This window comes from Natator depressus, chromosome 3 (assembly GCF_965152275.1).
Source record: "Natator depressus isolate rNatDep1 chromosome 3, rNatDep2.hap1, whole genome shotgun sequence".
In the NCBI taxonomy this organism is placed as follows: Eukaryota; Metazoa; Chordata; order Testudines; family Cheloniidae; genus Natator; species Natator depressus.
The window spans coordinates 146,724,564-146,746,125 of NC_134236.1; the positions used below are offsets into that span (position 1 = coordinate 146,724,564).

General features: G+C 41.5%; 1 protein-coding gene and 1 long non-coding RNA gene across 3 annotated transcripts in view; one reads left to right on the forward strand and one right to left on the reverse strand.

Annotated features, from left to right (window-relative positions):
* The window catches only part of LOC141985154 (uncharacterized), a 38,053-nt gene extending 19,866 nt beyond the window's left edge, over positions 1-18,187 (forward strand). Inside the window, exon 4 of the long non-coding RNA XR_012638877.1 lies at positions 16,865-18,187. This is a non-coding gene — a long non-coding RNA (uncharacterized LOC141985154). The remainder of the gene's footprint in view (positions 1-16,864) is intronic.
* Positions 1-21,562, reverse strand: part of STRN (striatin) — a 96,936-nt gene that overhangs the window by 51,196 nt on the left and 24,178 nt on the right. For both annotated transcript variants that reach the window (XM_074948997.1, XM_074948996.1), the window contains exon 2: positions 14,917-15,020. In XM_074948997.1, coding sequence (XP_074805098.1) covers positions 14,917-15,020 — 104 coding nt within the window. The remainder of the gene's footprint in view (positions 1-14,916; positions 15,021-21,562) is intronic.

Below are 21,562 nucleotides of genomic sequence, written 5' to 3' on the forward strand. Positions count from 1 at the left end.
AAGCAACAGAAAATTTTATATGGAGAGATATAAGAAAAACATTCTCTCTCTCTCTCTCTCTCTCTCTATATATATATATTTACAGAGAATGTTTTTATTTTTAATGGACATGTGCTTCTTCTAGGATGGGGCTGCTTTGGTGTTTTTTCCCTTTTCTCTCACTATCACTCAACTGCCAAATATCTTCTACTCTCTATGGCTATGTCTACACTACAGATTGCTGCTGGCATTATGTCATGTCGGTCAGGGGTATGAAGAAGTGCAATTCCAGCTGTGCCATCAGAAGTCTGTAGTGTACATACAGTTATATTGGTAAAACTGCGCTTTTACCAGTATAACTTCTCTCTCCCATGGGGGGGAACAGCTTTGCCAGGATAGCTGCATCCACACTAGCAGCACTTTGCCAGTGTAATATACCCTAATTCCTATAGTGGTAAGGTGCTCCTAACACAGACATACCCATATGTCAACTTAGAATCCTCATCTTACACTTCTCATTCCTCCATGGTTAACACACATTTGGGCTCAGTCAACTTTACCTAGTTGTATTCTCCCCACTACTTCACTTTCTCCCAAAAGTATTTTTAACACTGTGATGAGATAAGCCTTGAGTAGGGTTCTATGATAAGGTCTTAAATACCTGTAGCAGTCAGTGGTCTATCAGCTGTTTTCAAACTGTGGGTTGGAACCCCGAAGTGGATCACAACCCCATTTTAATGGGGTCGCCAGGGCTGGCGTTAGACTTGCTGGGGCCTAAGGTCAAAGCCCAAGCCCAAGGGCTTCAGCCCTAGCAGCGGGACTCAGGCTTTGGTTTCAGCCCTGGACAGCGGGGCTTCAGCTTTGGCCCCCCTGCACAAGGTGGTGGGGCTTGGATTTTGGCTTTGGCCCCCATCTGGGGTGGCACCACAGCAGGGTTCAGGTTCTGGCTCTGCCTCCTGGGGTTGTGTAGTAATTTTTGTTGTCAAAAGGGGGTCGTGGTGCAATGAAGTTTGAGAACCCTTGAAACACCATTGCTAAACTTGCAAAAACTCTGGGTCATGAGCTAGTTTTTGCAACTGTGGAAAATTTTCTAAGAAAAATGTTCAGCATATTGAAGTCCTATGGGGACAATCAGTAGAGAGTGTACCATGTGATACAACAGATTGTGTAGCAAAAAAAGGTACCAGAAACCAGTGGTTGGAATGTCTTGCTCTTGCAGGATCAGTATCCAGGGATTCAGGCATAGACAAAGTAGTAATGAGTAGCATAAGTTGTACACATGGATATAGGTTTACAGAAAAAATATGATATTGCATTACATGACATTACCTCTGGACAAACTGGAGAAATGGTCTGAAGCAAATAGGATAAAATTCAATAAGGACAAATGCAAAGTACTCCACTTAGGAAGGAACAATCAGTTGCACATACACAAAATTGGAAGTGATGTCTAGAAAGGAGTACTGCAGAAAGGGATCTGGGGGGTCATAGTGGGCCACAAGCTACATATGAGTCAACAGTGTCACGCTGTTGCAAAAAAAGCAAACATCCTTCTGGGATGTATTAGCAGGAGTGTTGTAAGCAAGACACAAGAAGTAATTCTTCCGCTCTACTCCACACTAATTAGGCCTCAACTGGAGTATTGTGTCCAGTTCTGGGAGCCACACTGCAGGAAGGATGTGGACAAATTGGAGAGAGTCAGGAGAAGCGCGACAAAAATGATTAAAGGTCTACAAAACATGACCTATGAGGGAAGATTGAAAAAACTGGGTTTGTTTAGTATGGAAAAGAGAAGACAGAGGGGACATGATAATAGTTTTCAAATATGTAAAAGGTGGTTACAAGGAGGAGGAACAAAAATTGTTCTTCTTAACCTCTGAGGATAGGCCAAGCAGCAATGGGCTTAAATTGCAGCGAGAGGGGTTTAGGTTGGACATTAGGAAAAACTTCCTAACTGTCAGGGTGGTTAAGAACCGGAATAAATTGCCTAGGGAGGTTGTAGAATCTCCATCATCGGAGATTTTTAAGAGCAAGTTAGACAAACACCTGTCAGGGATAGTCTAGATGATACTTAGTCCTGCCTTGAGTGCAGGGGACTGGACTAGATGACCTCTCAAGGTCCCTTCCAGTTCTATGATAAATGTATGAAACTTCATACAACATGTGGTAGATAATTTCCTATTTAAAAAATTGTACTAAACTGAGGCAGAGAGGTTAAATGACACATGCCAACTATATGGCAGAATTCAGATCTCATTATTCTGAGTCCTGTACTTCAAACACCAGACCATGCTTCCTCACATGGAGGCAAATTCCTATACTTCACATGATGCAAGCATCAACTAGCAAATCCACTCACCTACTCACATTATGCTAAAATCAGATGGTGACTGATAAGGCAGAGCAGTGTCTCGGGAGGGAAGCTCCATGAGAGGCAAAGGAGGAGTTAACCTTTCCCTTACGATGCACACACTGGTAGCAAGTATCACAATTCTTCTAAACAGTGAGCTGTCCACTGTTGACCCGAGTTCCTCTGACCCAAGTTTACAAGATAACACATGTTCCTGCTTAACATCCTTAATTTAAAATGGACTAGTATTTTCCTGGAGGTTGAATATTCTTTTTACTTACTTCCTTTCATTGCCTCTCTCTTTTATTTTTATTTCTTTTTAAATGTAATAGCGCAGATTTATCAAACTAATAGAATTCAACAATGCTCATGAAAAGGAGTAATTCTTGATATCGACAGATTCTTCCACAGAATATAAGATTACAGTCAATACATGGATCACTGAAGTCAAACATTGTTTTAAAATGACAAAAGAGATCAGAGGGCCTATTTAAAATATTAAGCCTTAGGCTCTAGACAAAATTTGTCCAATCTTTAGGCTGTCTACTTTATACTGGTTAAAGGGGTGAACAGAAAAGAAGTTTTAAGTTTTTCTACAATAATCCCCATTGAGAGAGAAACTATAAGAGAATTCCATTTGATGTGGTATTAGGCAAGCAATATAGAGAGGTCTAATAAACAGGTCTAAATGAAGTTAATTAGGGCTGTCAATTAATCTCAGTTAACTCACGTGATTAACAGAAAAATTAATCGCGATTAATCGCAATTTTAATTGCACTGCTAAACAAGAGAATACCAATTGAAATTTATTAAATATTTTGGATGTTTTTCTACATTTTCAAATATATTGATTTCAATTACAACTCAGAATACAAAGTGTACAGTGCTCAATTTATATCATTATTTTTGATTACAAATATTTGCCCTGTGAAAATAATAAACAAAAGAAATAGTATTTTTCAGTTCACCTCAGACAAGTACTCTAGTGCAAGGTCTTTATCATGAAAATGCAACTTACAAAATGTAGATTTTTTTTTTTTTTTTAAAAACACATAACTGCACCCAGAGCAGTTATGAAGCACTTGGAGGAGAGGAAGGTGATCAGGAACAGTTAACATGGATTCACCAAGGGCAAGTCATGCCTGACCAACCTGATTACCTTCTATGATGAGATAACTGCTCTGTGGATATGGGGAAAGCGATGGATGTGATATATTTTGACTTTAGCAAAGCTTTTGATACGGTCTCTCACAGTATTGTTGCCAGCAAATTAAAGAAGTATAAATTGGATGAATGGACTATAAGGTGGATAGAAAGCTGGCTAGATTGTCAGGCTCAACGGGTAGTGATCAACGGCTCGATGTCTAGTTGGCAGCCGGTATCAAGCGGCGTGCCCCAGGGGTCGGTACTGGGGCCGGTTTTGTTCAACATCTTTATTAATAATCTGGATGATGGGATGAATTGTATCCTCAGCAACTTCGCAGATGACACTAAACTGGGGAGAGAAGTAGATATGCTGGAGGGTAGGGATAGGGTCCAGAGTGACCTAGACAAATTGGAGGATTGAGCCAAAAGAAATCTGATGAGGTTCAGCAAGGACAAGTGCAGAGTCCTGCACTTAGGAAGGAAGAATCCCATGCACCGCTACATGCTGGGGACCGACTGGCTAAGCAGCAGTTCTGCGAAAGAGGACCTGTGGATTACAGGGGACAAGAAGCTGGATATGAGTCAGCAGTGTGCCCTTGTTGTCAAGAAGGCCAATGGCATATTGGGCTGTATTAGTAGGAGCACTGCCAGCAGATCGAGTGAAGTGATTATTCCCCTCTATTCGGCACTGGTGAGGCCACATCTGGAGTATTGCATCCAGTTTTGGTCTCCCCCCCCAGTACAGAAGGGATGTGGACAAATTGGAGAAAGTCCAGTGGAGGGCAACGAAAATGATTAGGGGGCTGGGGCACATGACTTACAAGGAGAGGTTGAGGGAATTGGGGTTATTTAGTCTGCAGAAGAGTACAGTGAGGGGGGATTTAATAGCAGCCTTCAACTACCTGAAGGGGGGTTCCAAAGAGGCTGGAGCTAGGCTGTTCTCAGTGGTGGCAGATGACAGAAAAAGAAGCAATGGTCTCAAGTTACAGCAGGGGAGGTCTAGGTTGGATATTAGGAAACACTATTTCACTAGGAGGGTGGTGAAGCATTGGAATGGGTTACGTAGGGAGGTGGTGGAATCTCCTTCCTTAGAGGTTTTTAAGTCCCGGCTTGACAAAGCCCTGGCTGGGATGATTTACTTGGTGTTGGTTCTGCTTTGAGCAGGGGATTGGACTAGTCAATCTCCTGAGGTCTCTTCCAACCCTAATATGCTATGATTCTATGCACTCAAAAACAAAACAATGTAAAACTTTAGAGCCTACAAGTCCACTCAGTCCTACTTCTTGTTCAGCCAATCGCTAAGACAAACAAGTTTGTTTACATTTACAGGAGATAATGTTGCCCACTTCTTATTTACAATGTCACCAGAAAGCGAGAACAGGTGTTCACATGGCACTTTTGTAGCCAGCATTACAAGGTATTTACGTGTTAGATATGCTAAACATTCGTATGCCCCTTCATGCTTCAGCTGCCATTCCAGAGGACATGCTTCTATGTTGATGATGCTCGTTAAAAAAATAAATGTGTTAATTAAATTTGTAACTGAACTTCTTGCGGGAGAATTGTATGTCTCTTGCTCTGTTTTACCCACATTCTGCCATATATTTCATGTTATAGTAGTCTCGTATGATGACTCAGTACATGTTGTTCATTTTAAGAACACTTTCATTGAAGATTTGAGAAAATACAAAGAAGGTACCTGTGATGTTCCACCCCATAATGCTTTATGGAAATATGCTTATGAATGTACATATGACATAACTGGAATATGTTTTATGCTAGATATGCCATGTAATATATCTCTGCAAAGGTTATGATCTACTGGATATATTCATCCTATTTGTATGCAAGTATCATTTTTGTATTTGAAGTTATGAATATTGGCTATGTACTTGTTTAATTTTAAGTAGCCTCAGTGAAGCAGTTGGTCAGCTTACTGAGAAAAGACTACTCTCAGTAAGTGCCCAATTAAGAAACACTTAAACCAACAATGAACTTTGACACGCCAATCCACATCTGAGCTTTCCTGGGAACGTGGCTTATAAGGAACCGAGTCATGCATGGACATGTGACATGCCCATGTGACTCCAAAACTCCATCTCGCAGCTGGATTCTGCATAGGAGAGAGGAAGGGGTCTCCACCCACAAGAGAAAGTCTATTTAAGCCCCTGGGAAACCCCTCCATTGGTCTTCAGCTGGCTTAAGAGATAGCCTCTCCTCCCCCAAAGGATACCTGAAAGAAACTGGAACAAAGAACAGTAACCACAGGGTTGTGAGTGATTGCTGGACCCAGACTAGAAGGAGGCTAGTCTGTAAAAGAAGCTTATTGGAACATCTTTGAGGGTGAGATTTCATCTGTAATCACTTTCTTACTGTATTAGGCTCAGACTTGCATGTTTTGTTTTTAATTTTGCTTGGTAATTCACTTTGTTCTGTCTGTTATTACTTGGAACCACTTAAATCCTACTGTTTGTATTTAATAAAATCACTTTTTACTTATTAGTTAACCCAGAGTATGTATTAATACCTGGGGGAGGAAAAACAGATGTGCATATCTTTCTATCAGTGTTATACAGGGAGAACAACTTATGAGTTTACCCTGTATAAGCTTTATATAGGGTAAAATGGATTTATTTGGGATTGGGAGCTGGGCATCCGAGTGCTGGAGACAGGAACACCTCTTAAGATGTTTTCAGTTTAGCCTGCAGCTTTTAAGGGACAGGGTTCAGACCTGGGTCTGTGTTTGTAGCAGGCAAGTGTGTCTGGCAAAACCAGGCAGGGTTCTGAAGTCCTAAGCTGCCAGGGAAAACGGGCTCAGAGGTGGTCTCAGCACATCAGTGAACAGGCCCAAGGGGGTTTCTGTGATCCAACCCGTCACAGTACCAATGTGAGATTTCTAAAAATAGCTACAACACTCGACCCAAGGTTTAAGAATCTGAAGTGCCTTCCAAAATCTGAGAGGGATGAGGTGTGGAGCATGCTTTCAGAAGTCTTCAAAGAGCAACACTCCAATGCAGAAACTACGGAACCCGAACCACCAAAAAAGAAAATCAACCTTTTGCTGGTGGTACCTGACTCAGATGCTGAAAATGAACATGCGTCAGTCCGCACTGCTTTGGATTGTTATCGAGAAGAACCTGTCATCAGCCTGGACACATGTCCTCTGGAATGGTGGATGAAGCATGAAGAGACATATGAATCTTTAGCGCATCTGGCACGTAAATATCTTGCAACGCCAGCTGCAACAGTGCCATGTGAACGCCTGTTCTCACTTTCACATCTTCATTTACTAATGGACCTACTTACTTGGGCAGGTTCTTCCTCCCACCCCAATATACTTTTAAAAACTCTTCTGATTCCTTTCACATCAAGGTAATTCATTCATTTTCTTCATGGCTCTCACCTTTTTCCTTGCATGTTAAACTCATTCTATCTAGTTTTGTTTCCTCTCCTCTTCTTCAATCCCAGTGGAGTTTCTTTTCAATCCCAGAAGTTTGAGTAGATACTTACTGATCCACCATGACCACTTGGTTTTCTCTGCATTTTCCATTTTCAGAGGGACGAAAGTTTGTTGCACTTTAGTCTTTTACATTTCCCAGCATTCCTTCTACACCAATGGATTTTAATACTTCCTCCCATTATTTGTTCACTAAATTCCCTCAAAATTACACCCTGTAGTCCAGCTCTGACTAGCTCCAACTGAACTACATTTTTAAACACTAAAACTGGCTGCTCCAGATTAGAGGTCAGCTATATTAACATACCTGGAGAATTATACATTGCAGCTAACTATACTTGTGTTTGTGCAGCAGATAAATGGAGAAATTTTGGTTTCCTATATGATCATCATGACAATTGGTCAAAAGAAACCCTAAAGTTTGGAGGATAAGAAATTGACTTAAAGATGTACATTATCTTCACATGAAAATGATGGTTTAGAGGAGATGTAAATCATTGAACTATTAACATCTATATTAATTTCTGAAAAGAATAATTTGTATGAACAGCAGTATGCAGAGACTGAAAAGTAAAATGATATAAAATAATTGGCTTGAACAGACATCACGCTATCAAAGTTATTTTCCAACTGCAACCGGCTTTGAAAGTCATTTGGAAGGAAGATATTTTTAGACTGCAAAGCTATGTTACTAAATAGACCTGCTTAGTTACTAAGATAAGGAAAAAGAAAAGAAGTACTTGTGGCACCTTAGAGACTAACACATTTATTTGAGCATAAGCTTTCGATGAAGTGAGCTGTAGCTCATGAAAGCTTATGCTCAAATAAATTGGTTAGTCTCTAAGGTGCCACAAGTACTCCTTTTCTTTTTGCAGATACAGACTAACATGGCTGCTACTCTGAAACCTAAGATAAGAAAGATCACTACAACTGCTTTTGCTTTCTCACTTCAGTAGCTTATTCATTGCTCTGCTTCATTCTTTTCTTCTTCATGAACTGCAAATCTGCTGTGCAAGTAATCCATATTTGCTATTCAATATGGCTGCCCCAACATCTCAATAATTGAGAACAAGAAACTTAGTTAAAATTTTAACTTTTAAACTCTCAATTTAAATGCCCTAGGATCGAAGACTTTCATTGCTCACAGACCAATTCATAGAAAGAAACCAGTTTGATTTCTAATCAAGAAATGCCACTATTTCTTGGAAATATTTCAGTGTGTAGACCTGAAGCATCCAATCCAGCTGTGCTGAAAGGGCCTGCCAAACATCCATAGAAGTATTAAGAGAAGAGTCGCCAGACCAATAGACATAAACAAGACAGACTGCCAGGAACAGCATTGGGAGATATCCTGGCCAGGGGAGAAGGCGCCAGTCTTACTCTGACCAGACACACCATTTTAAAAAAATAACATAAAAGTATTTCTAGAAAAGTGGACTAAGAGTTCTGTTGTTTGGTTAAAATACTCTGGAAAGGGAAATGAGTAACAGACGGATTATTAGTTGTTGGACATATGCTTTAAATAGATTAGTATGTTTTTAGCTAGCTCCTGAAAATCCAGGGATAACAATTTAAACAAGTAACTGGTAACTGAGCAACATTACTACCAAAAAAAATAATAAAATAACGTTGAAGAGTGAACAAAAGTCTTACACTGCAATCTGCTGGATGGTAGCAAAACTACAGCAGAATTGCTTTTGAAACAGCAAACGTAGGAGAGTGTTCAAATTAATTATTGATCAACCCTCTTAATTTTAAATGTCTTTTACATATAATGTATTAAAGAATCCTTGATAGAAATCATTATTATTAAAGTTGACCAAATCTCTTTGCCAGGAAATAGAACCAAAAACACTCTGCTCCATAGTGGAAAATTTTTACACTCCACTATAAGTAATCACTATAAAATCATGCAAGAGTCATTAATTATAGAACAGTGACATTGATCAGAAATTAAGTTAATCATTTTCAGTGCCTGAAAAAAATATGCTGAATACTCAGTATACAGAGGCTTAATTCAAGGCAGCATATTGTTGAGAAACCAGTGCCACTCCCACTTGTCACGACATGCTGCCAGTGGGCCCTACTAAGGATCAGCATTTTACACACTGGCTCATGACTAATAGGTATGGTTATTTGCTTGATAAAGATTTGGTAAATTTGGAGGGCAGGGCAGGATCGAAGTAATCTTCCCTTTATCTCTTAATTACCTGGTCTTTTTTTCTCCTCCTCTCCCCAGTCTTGCTTTCCCGTGCCCTCATCACAATTGGCCAGGAGAAAAAGTTCTGCTCCTCTCCTGCAGATTGTCCTTTTTGTGACTCCCAGATGCTCGGTGGGAACAATCAACACAAACTCTTCACTGAATGTTGGTTAACCCAGGTTGTGAGCTGATTTAGGAAAATACTGTTGTGAAACACAGCAGGGCTTCTTGTGCTCAGTATGCTGCCCTGCCTCTAAGTACCAAACAGAATTTCTGCTTAGAAACCCTCCCAGAACAAATATGAGATTGTTTCTTGAACAACTAGCCAGTGAAGATTGTTGTTTTAGATCACAGATTGATATAAATAGCTGTCAGCATAAGCCATTCAGAAACACTGAATTTGCTTTAAAAATGGTTAAAAACAGAGGAAGAAAGGAACTGTCATACCAGATCAGACTAGTTGACCGTCTAGTTTGATATCCTGACTGACAATGGCTAATATCACACATTCAGAGAAAGGTGCAAGACTACTCATTAAGGGATAAACACGAAACACTCTGCCAAGTGGTGTTTTTTCCTAACCTATTAGTGGTCATCTTATGCCCTAAAGCATAAGGGATGAAATGCCCCTACTACATTTCTAAGGCTATGTTAACACTTGCACTTTTGTTGGTAAAACTTATATCACTCAGGGATGTGAAAAAACACACCCCTGACTGACAGAAGCACTGGTGTGGACAGCATTATGTTGGCAGGAGATGCTCTCCTACCGACATAGCTACTGCTGCTCGTTGCGGGTGATATAATTATGTCAACGGGAGAGAGCTCTCCCATCGGCATAGAACGGCTACATGGGATATCTTACAATGGCGCAGCTACATTGGTACAGTTATATGCTTTAACGTCTCTAGTGTAGACATAACCCTAGAGACACAAAATGGGTGAGGTAATCTCTTCCATTAGACCAACTTCTGTTGGTGAGAGAGATAAGCTTTTGAGCTCACGCAAGATTTCTTCAAATCTGGGAAATGTACTCAGAGTGTCAAAGCTAAATTCAAGGATCAGATTGTTTAGCACAAGTAGTTAACACATCTCAAGGGACCATTCAAGGTGAAGTGGCCAGTTAACACCTCTCCAGTCAAAGGGGAAAAGGAGAGGGAAAAAAGCTGGGGGTGGGGGGGGGTAAGTGGGTTATAAGTTGTTGTAATAAATCCAGTATCTTTATTCAGGCCATGATTTTTAGTGTCTAGCAAAGTTATGAATTTAAACTCCCAGGCTTGTCTTTTAAAGGTGTTATGCATATTTTCTGTGAGGATGAGGACCTCTGTCAGATAGAGTGATCACTTTGTGGAGAGTGTTCACCCACAGGTGATATGTTGTTTTTGTCCTTTATCACTTTTCTATGTGAATTCACTTGAGAGCATAGTGATTGTCTGGTTTCAACCATATAGTTGTTATTGGGGCATTTAGTGCACTGAGTGAGGTACACCATATGTTGTGATAGATGTGTGTAGAACCCATGGATCTCGAAAGGTGTGTTTGGGGGAAGAGGGGGAGTGTTGATCATTGTAGCAATGCAGATACATCTACAGGTTTTGTATCTGTTGTTCCGACAGGGTCTGGTGCCTCTTTGAGTTGGTGTGTCCTGGTCCTTGGGGAGCTTGCTTCTGATGATGAACTTGGACAGGCTGAGGGGGTTGTTTGACGGCCAGAAGAGCAGCTCAGGAAAAGTTCCTTTCAGGATGTGATCCCGACCAAGTAAGGGTTGTAATCGTTTAATGATACCACATATGGCTTCCAGTATGGGGTGAAAGGTGATAACTAGGGGTATGTTGTTGGATAGAGTCTTCTTTCCATACTGAAGCAGGTTCTCTTGGGATATTTGGGTGGTTTGATGTGATCTACTTCTCTGGCGGAGCATCTTTGTTTGATGAAAGTGGGTTTAAGTGTGTTATGGTTTATATCCCAGACTTTCTCCTTGGAGTATATTCTGTGGTATTTGAGTGCCTGGATGTAGATAACAGGTTTGTTGGGATGGTTACTGGCTTCTGGAAGGGTCAAAGGACATGCGACCAAGTCCTAGCCCTCACTACATATACAGAAAACAGGTTTCAACAGAACTCGAAGACAGGAGCTGTTTTCTTGGACCTGACAGCGGCCCACGATACAGTATGGCACACTGATCTTCGGGTAGAACTATCACGAGCTCTTGGAGCATGGGTGGTGGACATTGTTGAACTTCTTCGTGACAGGCATTTTTGGGAGGTAGAACAAGTGTATGGAGAAGACAATCCAACAGCTTGCCCCAAGGTTCCATGCTTGTGCTCACCCTATTCAATTTGTACAAATGACCTACCACTGACTCAGTTACACAAGTTTATCTAAGCAGATTGTATCTGCTACAGTACCCAGTTGTACTCTTTCACTGAATTGGAAAACATCTTGAATGTTGACCTGGCCAAGATAGCAGCCTATTGTAGCAGTTGGTACCTCCAACCAAATGTGACTAAGACAGTTTTGATAGTCTTCCACCTTCATAATGCAAGCACTAAATGTGAGTTGGACATCTTCCTCAGTGGAAGATCACTGACACACAAGACAAAACCAGTCTACCTTGGTGTTACACTGGACCACTCTTTGACTTTCCACAACCATCTAAAAAAAGACTGCTGTCAAAATCAGGACTAGCAATAAGCAAATTAGCTGGTTCAACATTGGGTGCACAGACACTTAACACGTCGGCTCTGGTACTGTGCTATGCCTCAGCGGAATACTGTGGCCTTGTGTGGTATTGTTCGCCTCACCCCAAATTGGTTGACGTTGAATTGAACTTGACCATGCATATCATCACAGGCACCCTGAGCCCCACTCCTATCTCACTGCTACCAGTTCTGAGCAACATAGCCCCTCTACACAGTCGTTGCGGAAAGTCTACAGCCAGACTGGTGGAAAAGCTTTTTACCAATTCAGGTCTCCCATTTGACGTGGACATTTTCAGTCACTCCAGAGCATGACTTACATTGAAGCATCCATTGTGGTTTCAACTGCCAGATCGGAATCTGTCAGCAGCAACCCTATGGCACGATGAGCGGTCAACTAAAGACATTTGGAATGGCTCCCTTGTCACTGATCCGATTATTCGACTGTCTGGATTTGACCTGCCACATCATCTTTGCCCAGTTCAGAACCTCTTCAGCAGAGTCCAAGGAATATGCGCAGCCAGCCTCTACACATGGGGGCTGCGTAATGACCCACTTTCTCACTGTGTCTCTGTCAGTCAGTGGCACATATTGTCAATGAGTGTCAGCTGACTAGATTTCATGATGGCCGTAGGGCTCTTCATTGTGCTGATGAAGCTGCTGAGCCATTCAACGGCAAGCGCTGCAAATGCTAGAGGAAACTGGGTCTGTGAAAGTAGATGTGGTGATCCATGGGTTTCTTGTATGTAGTTGTCTGCAGGGTTCCATTGCTGAAACTGATCGTGGTGTCCAAGAAGTTGATGCTAGTGTGGGAGCGTTCTAGAGAGAGTTTAATGGATGGCTGGAGGTTGTTGTAGTTGTGGTGAAAACCTATGTGCGAGTTTAGATCATTTGTCTAGAGAATGAAAATATCACCAATGTATTTTAGGTATACCATTGGTTTTGCGGTGTATTTGTCCAGAAATTCTTACTCAAAATGGCCCATGAAGAGATTGGCGTATTGGGGAGGCATCCTAATACCCATGGCTATTTCCATGGTTTGGACAAAGTGTTTGTTGTTGAATGTAAAACTGTTATAGTGAGGATGAAATGGATGAGTTTGGTTATGTGTTTAGGGTGGGTATCTGAATGTTGTCTATTGTCTTTTAGATATTTGAGGCAGGCAGCGATGCAGTCATTGTGGGGGATGTTGGTGTATAGGAGGTAACATCCACAGTGGCAAGGATGGTATTCTGACATTAACCTGCCTCAGAATGCCACTAACTCGCCCTCCCCTACCCTCAGCTTTTTTCCCCTCTTCTGTTCCCACCCATGACTGGAGAGGTCTTAACTGGCCAGTTCACTTTGAATGGTTCCTTGAAATTTGTTAACTACTTATGCTAAACAATCTGTTCCTCCTTGTATTTAGCTGTGACACTGAGTACGTTTCCCAGACCTGAAGATCTCACCCTCTATCTTTAAATGACCAATATCACCTCCAGCACCTTTTTAAATTATGATTCGTATAGCATTTCCTACTCTTCAGTCTTCTACTACAATAGCTGGTTTTAATGAGATTTCATACTTTTAACAGCTTAGCCACTGAATTCAAATTTTCTGTCAACTCCTGAAAAAAAAAAAAAAAACCCACTCAACTAGGTTCTGCTGACTCATTTCTATTTAATCATCAATGTTTCTAGTACCTCCTTTTGACACACACTATGTCAGTGAGTAATTTTTATTGTTTCAAAAGAATTGATCTGGGAAAGGCATGTCCCCAACATCCTTTGTCGTGAAGCATAATGCAAACAGATCAACACACACTGCTTGCACTGGTTTAAATTTCTGGAAGAATCTCATCAAAAGATACCTCACTAAGTCCCTTCCCCTGGGTCACACCTTTGCTTTCTTGATGAATTAGACAACAATGAAAGAAGTCAGAATAGGACTAACCCATAACAGCATGCTAAAATTACTACATAGCAATATTCTTTCTTTGGGCCTTTTTCTGAATTTTTCAGTGTCCACACACTTTCAGGGTAATTACAAATTCTTCCTATCCCCATGCAGTTTAGCCAAAAGTCATTTGTCTAGTGACATGAACTCAACTGCATTTATGATTTTACTTATGGCTTTATACTGATTTAAACTGTTTTAAAGATTGTACATTTATAGCTGTTTAATTCTTTTTTATTGAAAATGGTTAGGATTCTTTAGTGGCCAGATAGTATACAAATATTATTTATTATTACTATTAATACCAGACTCAATAAGTCACCAAGGAAACAAATACTCTTATCTCCAAAAGTATTATTACTCCATTTTACAGATCACAGGTACACCCTAACCTGGAATTCTAGGTTCAGTTCTTATCACCTTATCTCAAAAATTAGCAAACAAAATTAAGGGGGGGAGCAGAGATGACATGATAATTAGGGGCATGGAAAAACTCACATGAAGATAGTATCGAAAGACTGTTTACCTTTGAAAGAAGACATGAGAAAAGCATACACAACAATGAATGGTATAGAAAAGGTAGATTGTGAACTTTTATTTACCTTCTCATATAATACAAGGAACATTAAATGAAAATCAAAAAGTGGCAAAACTCAAAACTGATATAAGTATGTACCTTTTCACCCCGTGCATAATTAGCCTGGGACAAGAAGTTCCACAGATTATTGTTGAGGTGAAGAGTTATCAAGATTTAAAAATAGATATTTATGTGGATAAACTAAATAAAAATTCTTGTTATTAACAAACACAAGAGCTTTGGAAGAGAAAAAAAATCTGTGCTTCAGGATATAAAACAATATCTAACTTCTGGGAGTTAGAAAGAAATTTGCCTTGAGAGATGTTATCCTGTAACTATCTAATGCAGGGTTTTTTTTAAAACCTTTTTCTTAAGCATCTGAATAGTGACCACTGCTGATGACAGGATTCTGGATAAGATGGACTTATTCAGTATAACAATTGTTATGTTCATAATTACCTATTCAAGATTCAAAATATTTTTTCATCTGATGAGCCACAATGATATTTGTTTTTTAAAATTTTATAAGAGACTTTTTACACAAAATTCTCTAGTATCTTAAAAGTGCTGTACCTTTCCTGTTTAAGAGCATATTCCAGCATTTTGATTCTCCGCACTAGATCCTTCTTCAGATTTTCTTGTCCCTTCCTTTCCCCTTGAAGAAAGGCAATCTGGGCCTGGAAAAGACAAAACTCTACTTAGAAAAGTTCAAAAAAAGGCAAATTGTTTCCCTAATACATTTGCATGACACATATATTAAGGGTCCCATCCACTCCCAACCCATTCTGAATCATTTCACAACTGATTCCGTTTAACACTGTTTAAAAGCAGTTTGGCTACTGCAAACCAGGTACAACCATCATTTTGACCAGGGGTCTCCTGTGGCCCACCTTAGGCGCCAACTCCACTGGCAGCCAAGCTCCCCTCACCACCTGTCCCTCTCCCCAGCGCACCGCGTCCCCACTCCTCTGCCTACCTCCCAGTGCTTCCCGCTGCCAAACAACTGTTTCGCAGCGCTTAGGACTTTCCAGGAGGAAGGAGCGGGGATGCAGTGCGCTCAGGGGAGGTGGTGGAGCCAGGGCGGGGATTTGGGGAAGAGGTTTGAATGGGGGCGAGGAAGGGGCAGGTCCTCATGGAAGGAGTGGAGTGGGGGCAGAACTGCGGGGGGGGGGGTGGGCTTTTGTATCTTTGTATGAAAAGGTTTCAGTGATGCGGCCCTTGGGCCAATGTACTAGTCCTCATGTGGCCCTGATGGTGCTTTGAGTTTGAGATCCCTGATTTAGACCATATCAACTCTCTCTTTGAATTCCTCCACTGGCTCCCCCTTCTGATGCCAGCCTCCACTGCCCACGTTCCATTTTCAAACAAGCATCTTTGTGCATTCTCCTATGCTGCCCCATGCACTTTGGCTGAAGTATTCTCTGTGAAAATCCACAAAATCATTGGCTTATCCATCTTCAAATACCTCCTCAAAATATCTCCTTTGTTAAGTTTCTTTTGTAGGCATCAGAATACTAAGTTGCTAGTATTCAGAGACCAGTGCCTATCATGCTAACAAACACTATCTCATTGTTTCCTTGTACTTCCCCATCTGTCGTCTCTTGTCTTATACTAAGACTGTAAGCTCCTTGGGGCAGGAACAGTCTTTTTGATCTGTGTTTGTACAGTAAATTATTAATAATAAGTCTGTTATAAAACTATTCATAGTTTGCACTGACAAACACTTTAAACCATGACCTCATTACAGACGTCAAAATAATAAACAGGAGTTAAAGAAATATAATAATTTTAAATGGTCTCACATAGCAATTAAATTTGGTCTGAGGGCTAAGCATTCAAGCAAATATAAAGAACAGATCAGTAGCATTCAAAAAAGCTTAGGCAGAAAGAGACAAACAGCGTGTAGGGGGAGAATGTCTTGAGTTGAATGATAACTGAAGTAGTATGTAAATAACTTAGAAATTTTGTAGATATCTATATTGCAGGTCAAGGGATTTCTTTAAAGTTAATGAAAGGAAAAGGAAAACTTAAAAGGCTGAACCTTTATTAAAATGTTGGAAAAAATAGACTATGAAGTTTATTCAGAGACACTGTTTATAAAAAATGTCAGTTGAACTAATACAAAAGGATTTTGGGGGGAAGTGGGAGATTTAAAGACACTTCTTTAATGGCAGTTAGGTGCCCAACTCCCATTGACTCTGAATGGAAATTAGCACTTAACTACTTTTAAAAATCTCTTTTATGTATAAAATTGTAATAGAGGATGTTCATGACCAATCATGCAAAAAGGCCAACTGGTGACCAAAAGAGTTCTATCTGGTACAAAACACGTCCCTGAGCTCTTTCTAAACCAACTCATGGAACTCAGATGTTTGAAGCCAAGCAAACTTACAGGCATCTACCCCACGGTACTAGCGCTGACCACAGTTTCACCCACATCCTAGACTGTCCATACCCAATGTCAGGCAATATTTGTATCCTCATGAATAAGCTGCTTAAGCTCCTGGCATATTTTTTTTAGGGAGAAGAATCAAGCAATATGGCGGCTTGATACTCTGTAATATGAAGGGTTTTGGCTACAGATCGGTAAACTCTTCGTCCAAATTAATCCCATCACGGTTTTGACACAGAGACCAATTTGTGGTGCTCTACTCTGGCAGCAGTTGATCGGGCCTGACATACTGACTACGCCTCACACACCGTTATCATAACCTGCAAAGGTGACATGTAAGGTATCATTGGAAAACTAATCATTCACTGATCATTAATATTCTTGTATGATGTATGCACCGGATGTGTACGAAAAGTTATGAATATGTGCTAGAATCATATTCTTAAAATGTGTTTGGCAAGCAATGCATAAGCACAGTCTGTCTTAGACAAAGGAATATGGGTTTACTTCACTTTACATATAAGCAACAAACAGAGTCAGCAAACAAGGGGGGAGATTGCAGAAACAGAAAATTTGCATTTTAGCAAACACCAATGGGGGAAGAGCGAGCATAGAGCTTCCATCACCACCAGACTCTATATTGCCTTCCTCACAGCTTAAATAAGCTTTCCTTACAGGGATAACCCTCAGAAGAATCCACTTCAAAGGTTTACTGGTCACTCAAGACAAGGGAGGCTGAACCTTAAGGCATTAAATAATTGAATCAACTGTTTTTTTTATAATACAATAATATTGCATACAAAGTGTATAGAGAGGTCTTTTTTAATGACACACTGGTGATTAATGTCATTGTGAAATGTATTTATTAATACTATATGAGGAAAATATATACATTTAACGATATTATGCTTTAAAGCCTGTGACCAAACAGGGAGAAACAGTTTCCCTCTGAGGCAGGAGGAAACATCACTGCTATCTACCTTTCTCCAAAGAAATTAAACAAGATGTGACAAAAAACAATGGAAGCCCAATTTACATAGACATCAGCAGGGGGATGGGAAGATGACAGGAAGGGAAGAACAGCATGAGGTCGTCCTGTCTGTAGAAGCAAAGTCAACGAACTTTGAAAGAGATGCTTTTCAAAGGTTTATGGGACTGTAAAGGGAGGAGAAGCAAACCCCTAGGCTATGTTTGCTTATTCGGAAAAGGGAAATAGGGACAGAAAAGTAGGAAAATGAGTGAAAGCAGTGAAGGTATTGTGAAGTTGGAGCTTTTTAGATTGCAGGTTACAGAAAAAGAGAGAGAGCACCAGAGAATATTGGAACTAGAGATAAAGGAGAAAGAAAGAAAGCGAAAATACCAATTGGACCTGCTAGAGAAGCAGAACCAGAACCCACCGATTCCCAATGCTCCAAAAATCCACAATTGGGACCATTTATGTCCTGTATACAATGAGGAAGATGATATTGCTGAATATCTGACCACCTTTGAAAGGCTGTGTGCAGTGCATGAAATCCCAGATGCCAAGAGAGTTCCTACCCTGATTGTGAAATTAACTGGTAAAGCTCTAAGGGTATTCAATGAAATGCCCATTGAGGATGTGTCATAACCATACAGCTAAGGGTAGCCTAGAATTCCTCCTTAGCTGTAAGGGGTTAAGAAGCTCAAACAACCTGGTTGGCACCTGACCAAAAGGACCAATGGGGAGGTGGGGGGGGGGGAAATACTTTCAAATCTTGTGGATGGGGAGGAGGGGAGAGGCTTTGTTGTGTGTGTTCTCTTGGGAAGCAGAGAAGCATCAGGTCAGAAAACTCCTCCTCCTATAAACCATCCTAAAAGTCTCTCATATTACAAAAATTGTAAGTAAAAGCCAGGCAAGGCGTGTTAGATTATCTTTTGTTCTGCTTGTGAATTTTTCCTTTGCTGGAGGGAGGTTTATTCCTGTTTTCTGTAACTTTGAAACTAAGCCTAGAGGAAGTTCTGCTGTGTTTCTGAATTTTTTGTTACCCTCTAAAGTTATTTTCCATCCTGATTTTACAGAGGTGATTTTTACCTTTTTAAAAAAAATAAATAAAATCCATCTTTTAAGAACCTGACTGATTTCTCTATTGTCCTAAGACCCAGGGGTTTGGGTCTGTGATCACTTTGTAACCAACTGGTTAGGATATTATTCTCAAGCCTCCCCAGGAAAGGGGATGTAAGGGCTTGGGGGGATATTTTGGGGGAATAGAAACTCCAAGTGGTCCTTTCCCTGATTCTTTGTTAAATCACTTGGTGGTGGCAGCGTACCGTCCGAGGGCAAAGAATTTATGCCTTGCGGAAGTTTTAACCTAAGCTGGTAGAAATAAGCTAAGGGGGTCTTTCATGTGGGTCCCCACATCTGTATCCTAGAGTTCAGAGTGGGGAGGGAACCCTGACAGGATGCTTTAGACCACTAGTTCCCAAACTTGTTCCGCTGCTTGTGCAGGGAAAGCCCCTGGTGGGCCAGGCCGGTTTGTTTACCTGCCGCGTCCGCAGGTTCGGCCAATCACGGCTCCCAGTGGCCGTGGTTTGCTGCTCCAGGCCAATGGGAGCTGCTGGAAGCGGCGGCCAGTATGTCCCTCGGCCCGCGCCGCTTCCAGTGGTTCCCATTGGCCTGGAGCAGCTGAAAGCTGCAATTGGCCAAACCTGCAGACGCGACAGGTAAACAAACCGGCCCAGCCCACCAGGGGCTTTCCCTGCACAAGCAGTGGAACAAGTTTGGGAATCGCTACTTTAGACCATTGTAAATGTAAAGATACTGTTTTGCAAAGTTTTCAAATTACCCCTGAAACATATAGAGTTAAATTTAGGAATCTTAAGAGGGATATTGGTATGAGCAATGGGGAATATGTAAACAAAATGAAAGATTTGTTGAGAAAATGGGTGAGGGGTAAAGAGGTGATAAGTTTTGAGGGAATGCTGGATCTTGTTGCTCAAGAGCATTTCCTAAGCATATGTAAGGCTGATGTAAACCAGTGTCTATGGGATAAATATGTAAAATCTGTAGATGAGATGGCCTCTCTAGAGGATGCCTTTAAACAGACCCAGGTATCTACTGAAAGCAAACCACCAAAAGAGGGGTTTAAACCTGGTGGGAAGGGAGGATCCCATTTTATCCCTAGCAAGAAAGGGAGGGCTGGGCATTCTCCTCCCCAAAACCATTCCTCTAACTCCCATCCCAAATCTCCTGTAAAAACAGAAGCACACAAAAGGTGCTACCAGTGTAATTCCATTGATCACCTGAGGAATAAATGCCCTGTGCTAGGAAGAAGCAGGCAACCAATAGTTCATGTTAGTTCTGTTGTCCTCAACACAGAAACCCCCAGGTGATTGAAACCTATCTTACTGGTTTTGTGAGATTAGGCTTTGCAGAACCAGATAGGGAGCACATTAAGGTTTTCAGAATTAATGGCAGGGAGTACTTGGGGCAGAAGGATACAGGAGCCCAGATCTCTCTGGTTAAGCAGAGTGCGGTCCCAAGGTCTGGTATATTACCTGACTAGAGATTGTGTGGGTAGGCAAAACCAGATTCTTCATACCACTAGCTTAAAATCCACGTGGTGTGGGAAGATTTGGAAAGTGTTTTGACTGTGGGGGTAATGAAACACCTCCTAGTTGATCTGCTTCTTGGTAATGATTTTTTCCGTGTAGCTCAGGTTAAAGTATTTGCCCGCAGCAAGAAGGAGTTTGAGTGCTGGGACCCCAGAGGGTAAGGTCTCAGGAACTGCTGAAAGAATGGGAGAGCGTCTCCTTGATTCTTCTGCAGCAGGGGGAAGCCACGTGCTCCCAGGTGGGAGGTTGGTTGAGATCAGCTCCTGCATTGCAGGTGGAGGCACTAACACCTTAGAAAGGGAGGAAGGTGTAGTGCCTGCCAGGGAGAGAACTGTCCAGGTTGTTAGCTGCCAGCAAGTTGCAGATGGACAAGGGACAGACCCCACTCTAGGGAGCATAGGTAGATATGTTCCAGAGGGAAACCCAGAGAAGGGTGATGGAATCTCAGAAACCACTGAGGTGGGTGAAGGTTCCTTTGACTTTGTAACATAGAGAAGCAGTGTGCTTCCAAGTATGGGAGGGGCTGAGATTAGCTCCTTTTCCACAGAAGGTAACATGCCCTCAGGATTAGAGGCAGGAGAGGTGTCATGGGTGATTAAAGAAACTGTCCCAGTTGTTAGCTGGCAGTTTTGCAGCTGAATAAGGGACAGACCCTTTCCTAAGAAGCACAGAGAAATGTGTCTTAGAGGTGGGCCTAGAGGAGGAAACTGGGGAAGGAATAGTGGACGTACAGGACTGTCTCCTCACTGGTCACTTGGGAGAGGATGCCCAGGACCGAATGGGCGAGTCAGCAGCTGTGCACCCCGGCACTCAGCCTGTGACCCAGGTTTTGAGAAGGAAATGTGTAACCGACTTCCTGGAAGGGAGCAGTCACACATCTGACTTCTTGGGGGCAGAGAAAGGGGTGACTGAGGGTACCCCAATCTAGGTCCCAGTTTTTCAAGATGTTATTTCTGATAAATTTTTGGAAAGTAACTGTGTCTCTTTAAATCAGGCTGCAGTTCCAACACCTGTGATAACAGAGGAGTTGACAATAGGAAATTGTCAGGTGGTAGTTTGTGAGAATGCAAATTACCTGACTGACAGAAGAGGGTGGAGGGGTGTCTTTCTCCACGCTGGTGAGACACAGAAAGCAGTTATGGAAAAGCTGTTGGGAAAAAGTGCATCTGAACAAAGAGCAGATACTCTTAGCCCAGAGAGTACCAATCATAACCCTCTAGGAAAAGGGGGAAAGGAAGGACTCAGTGCTGGGAG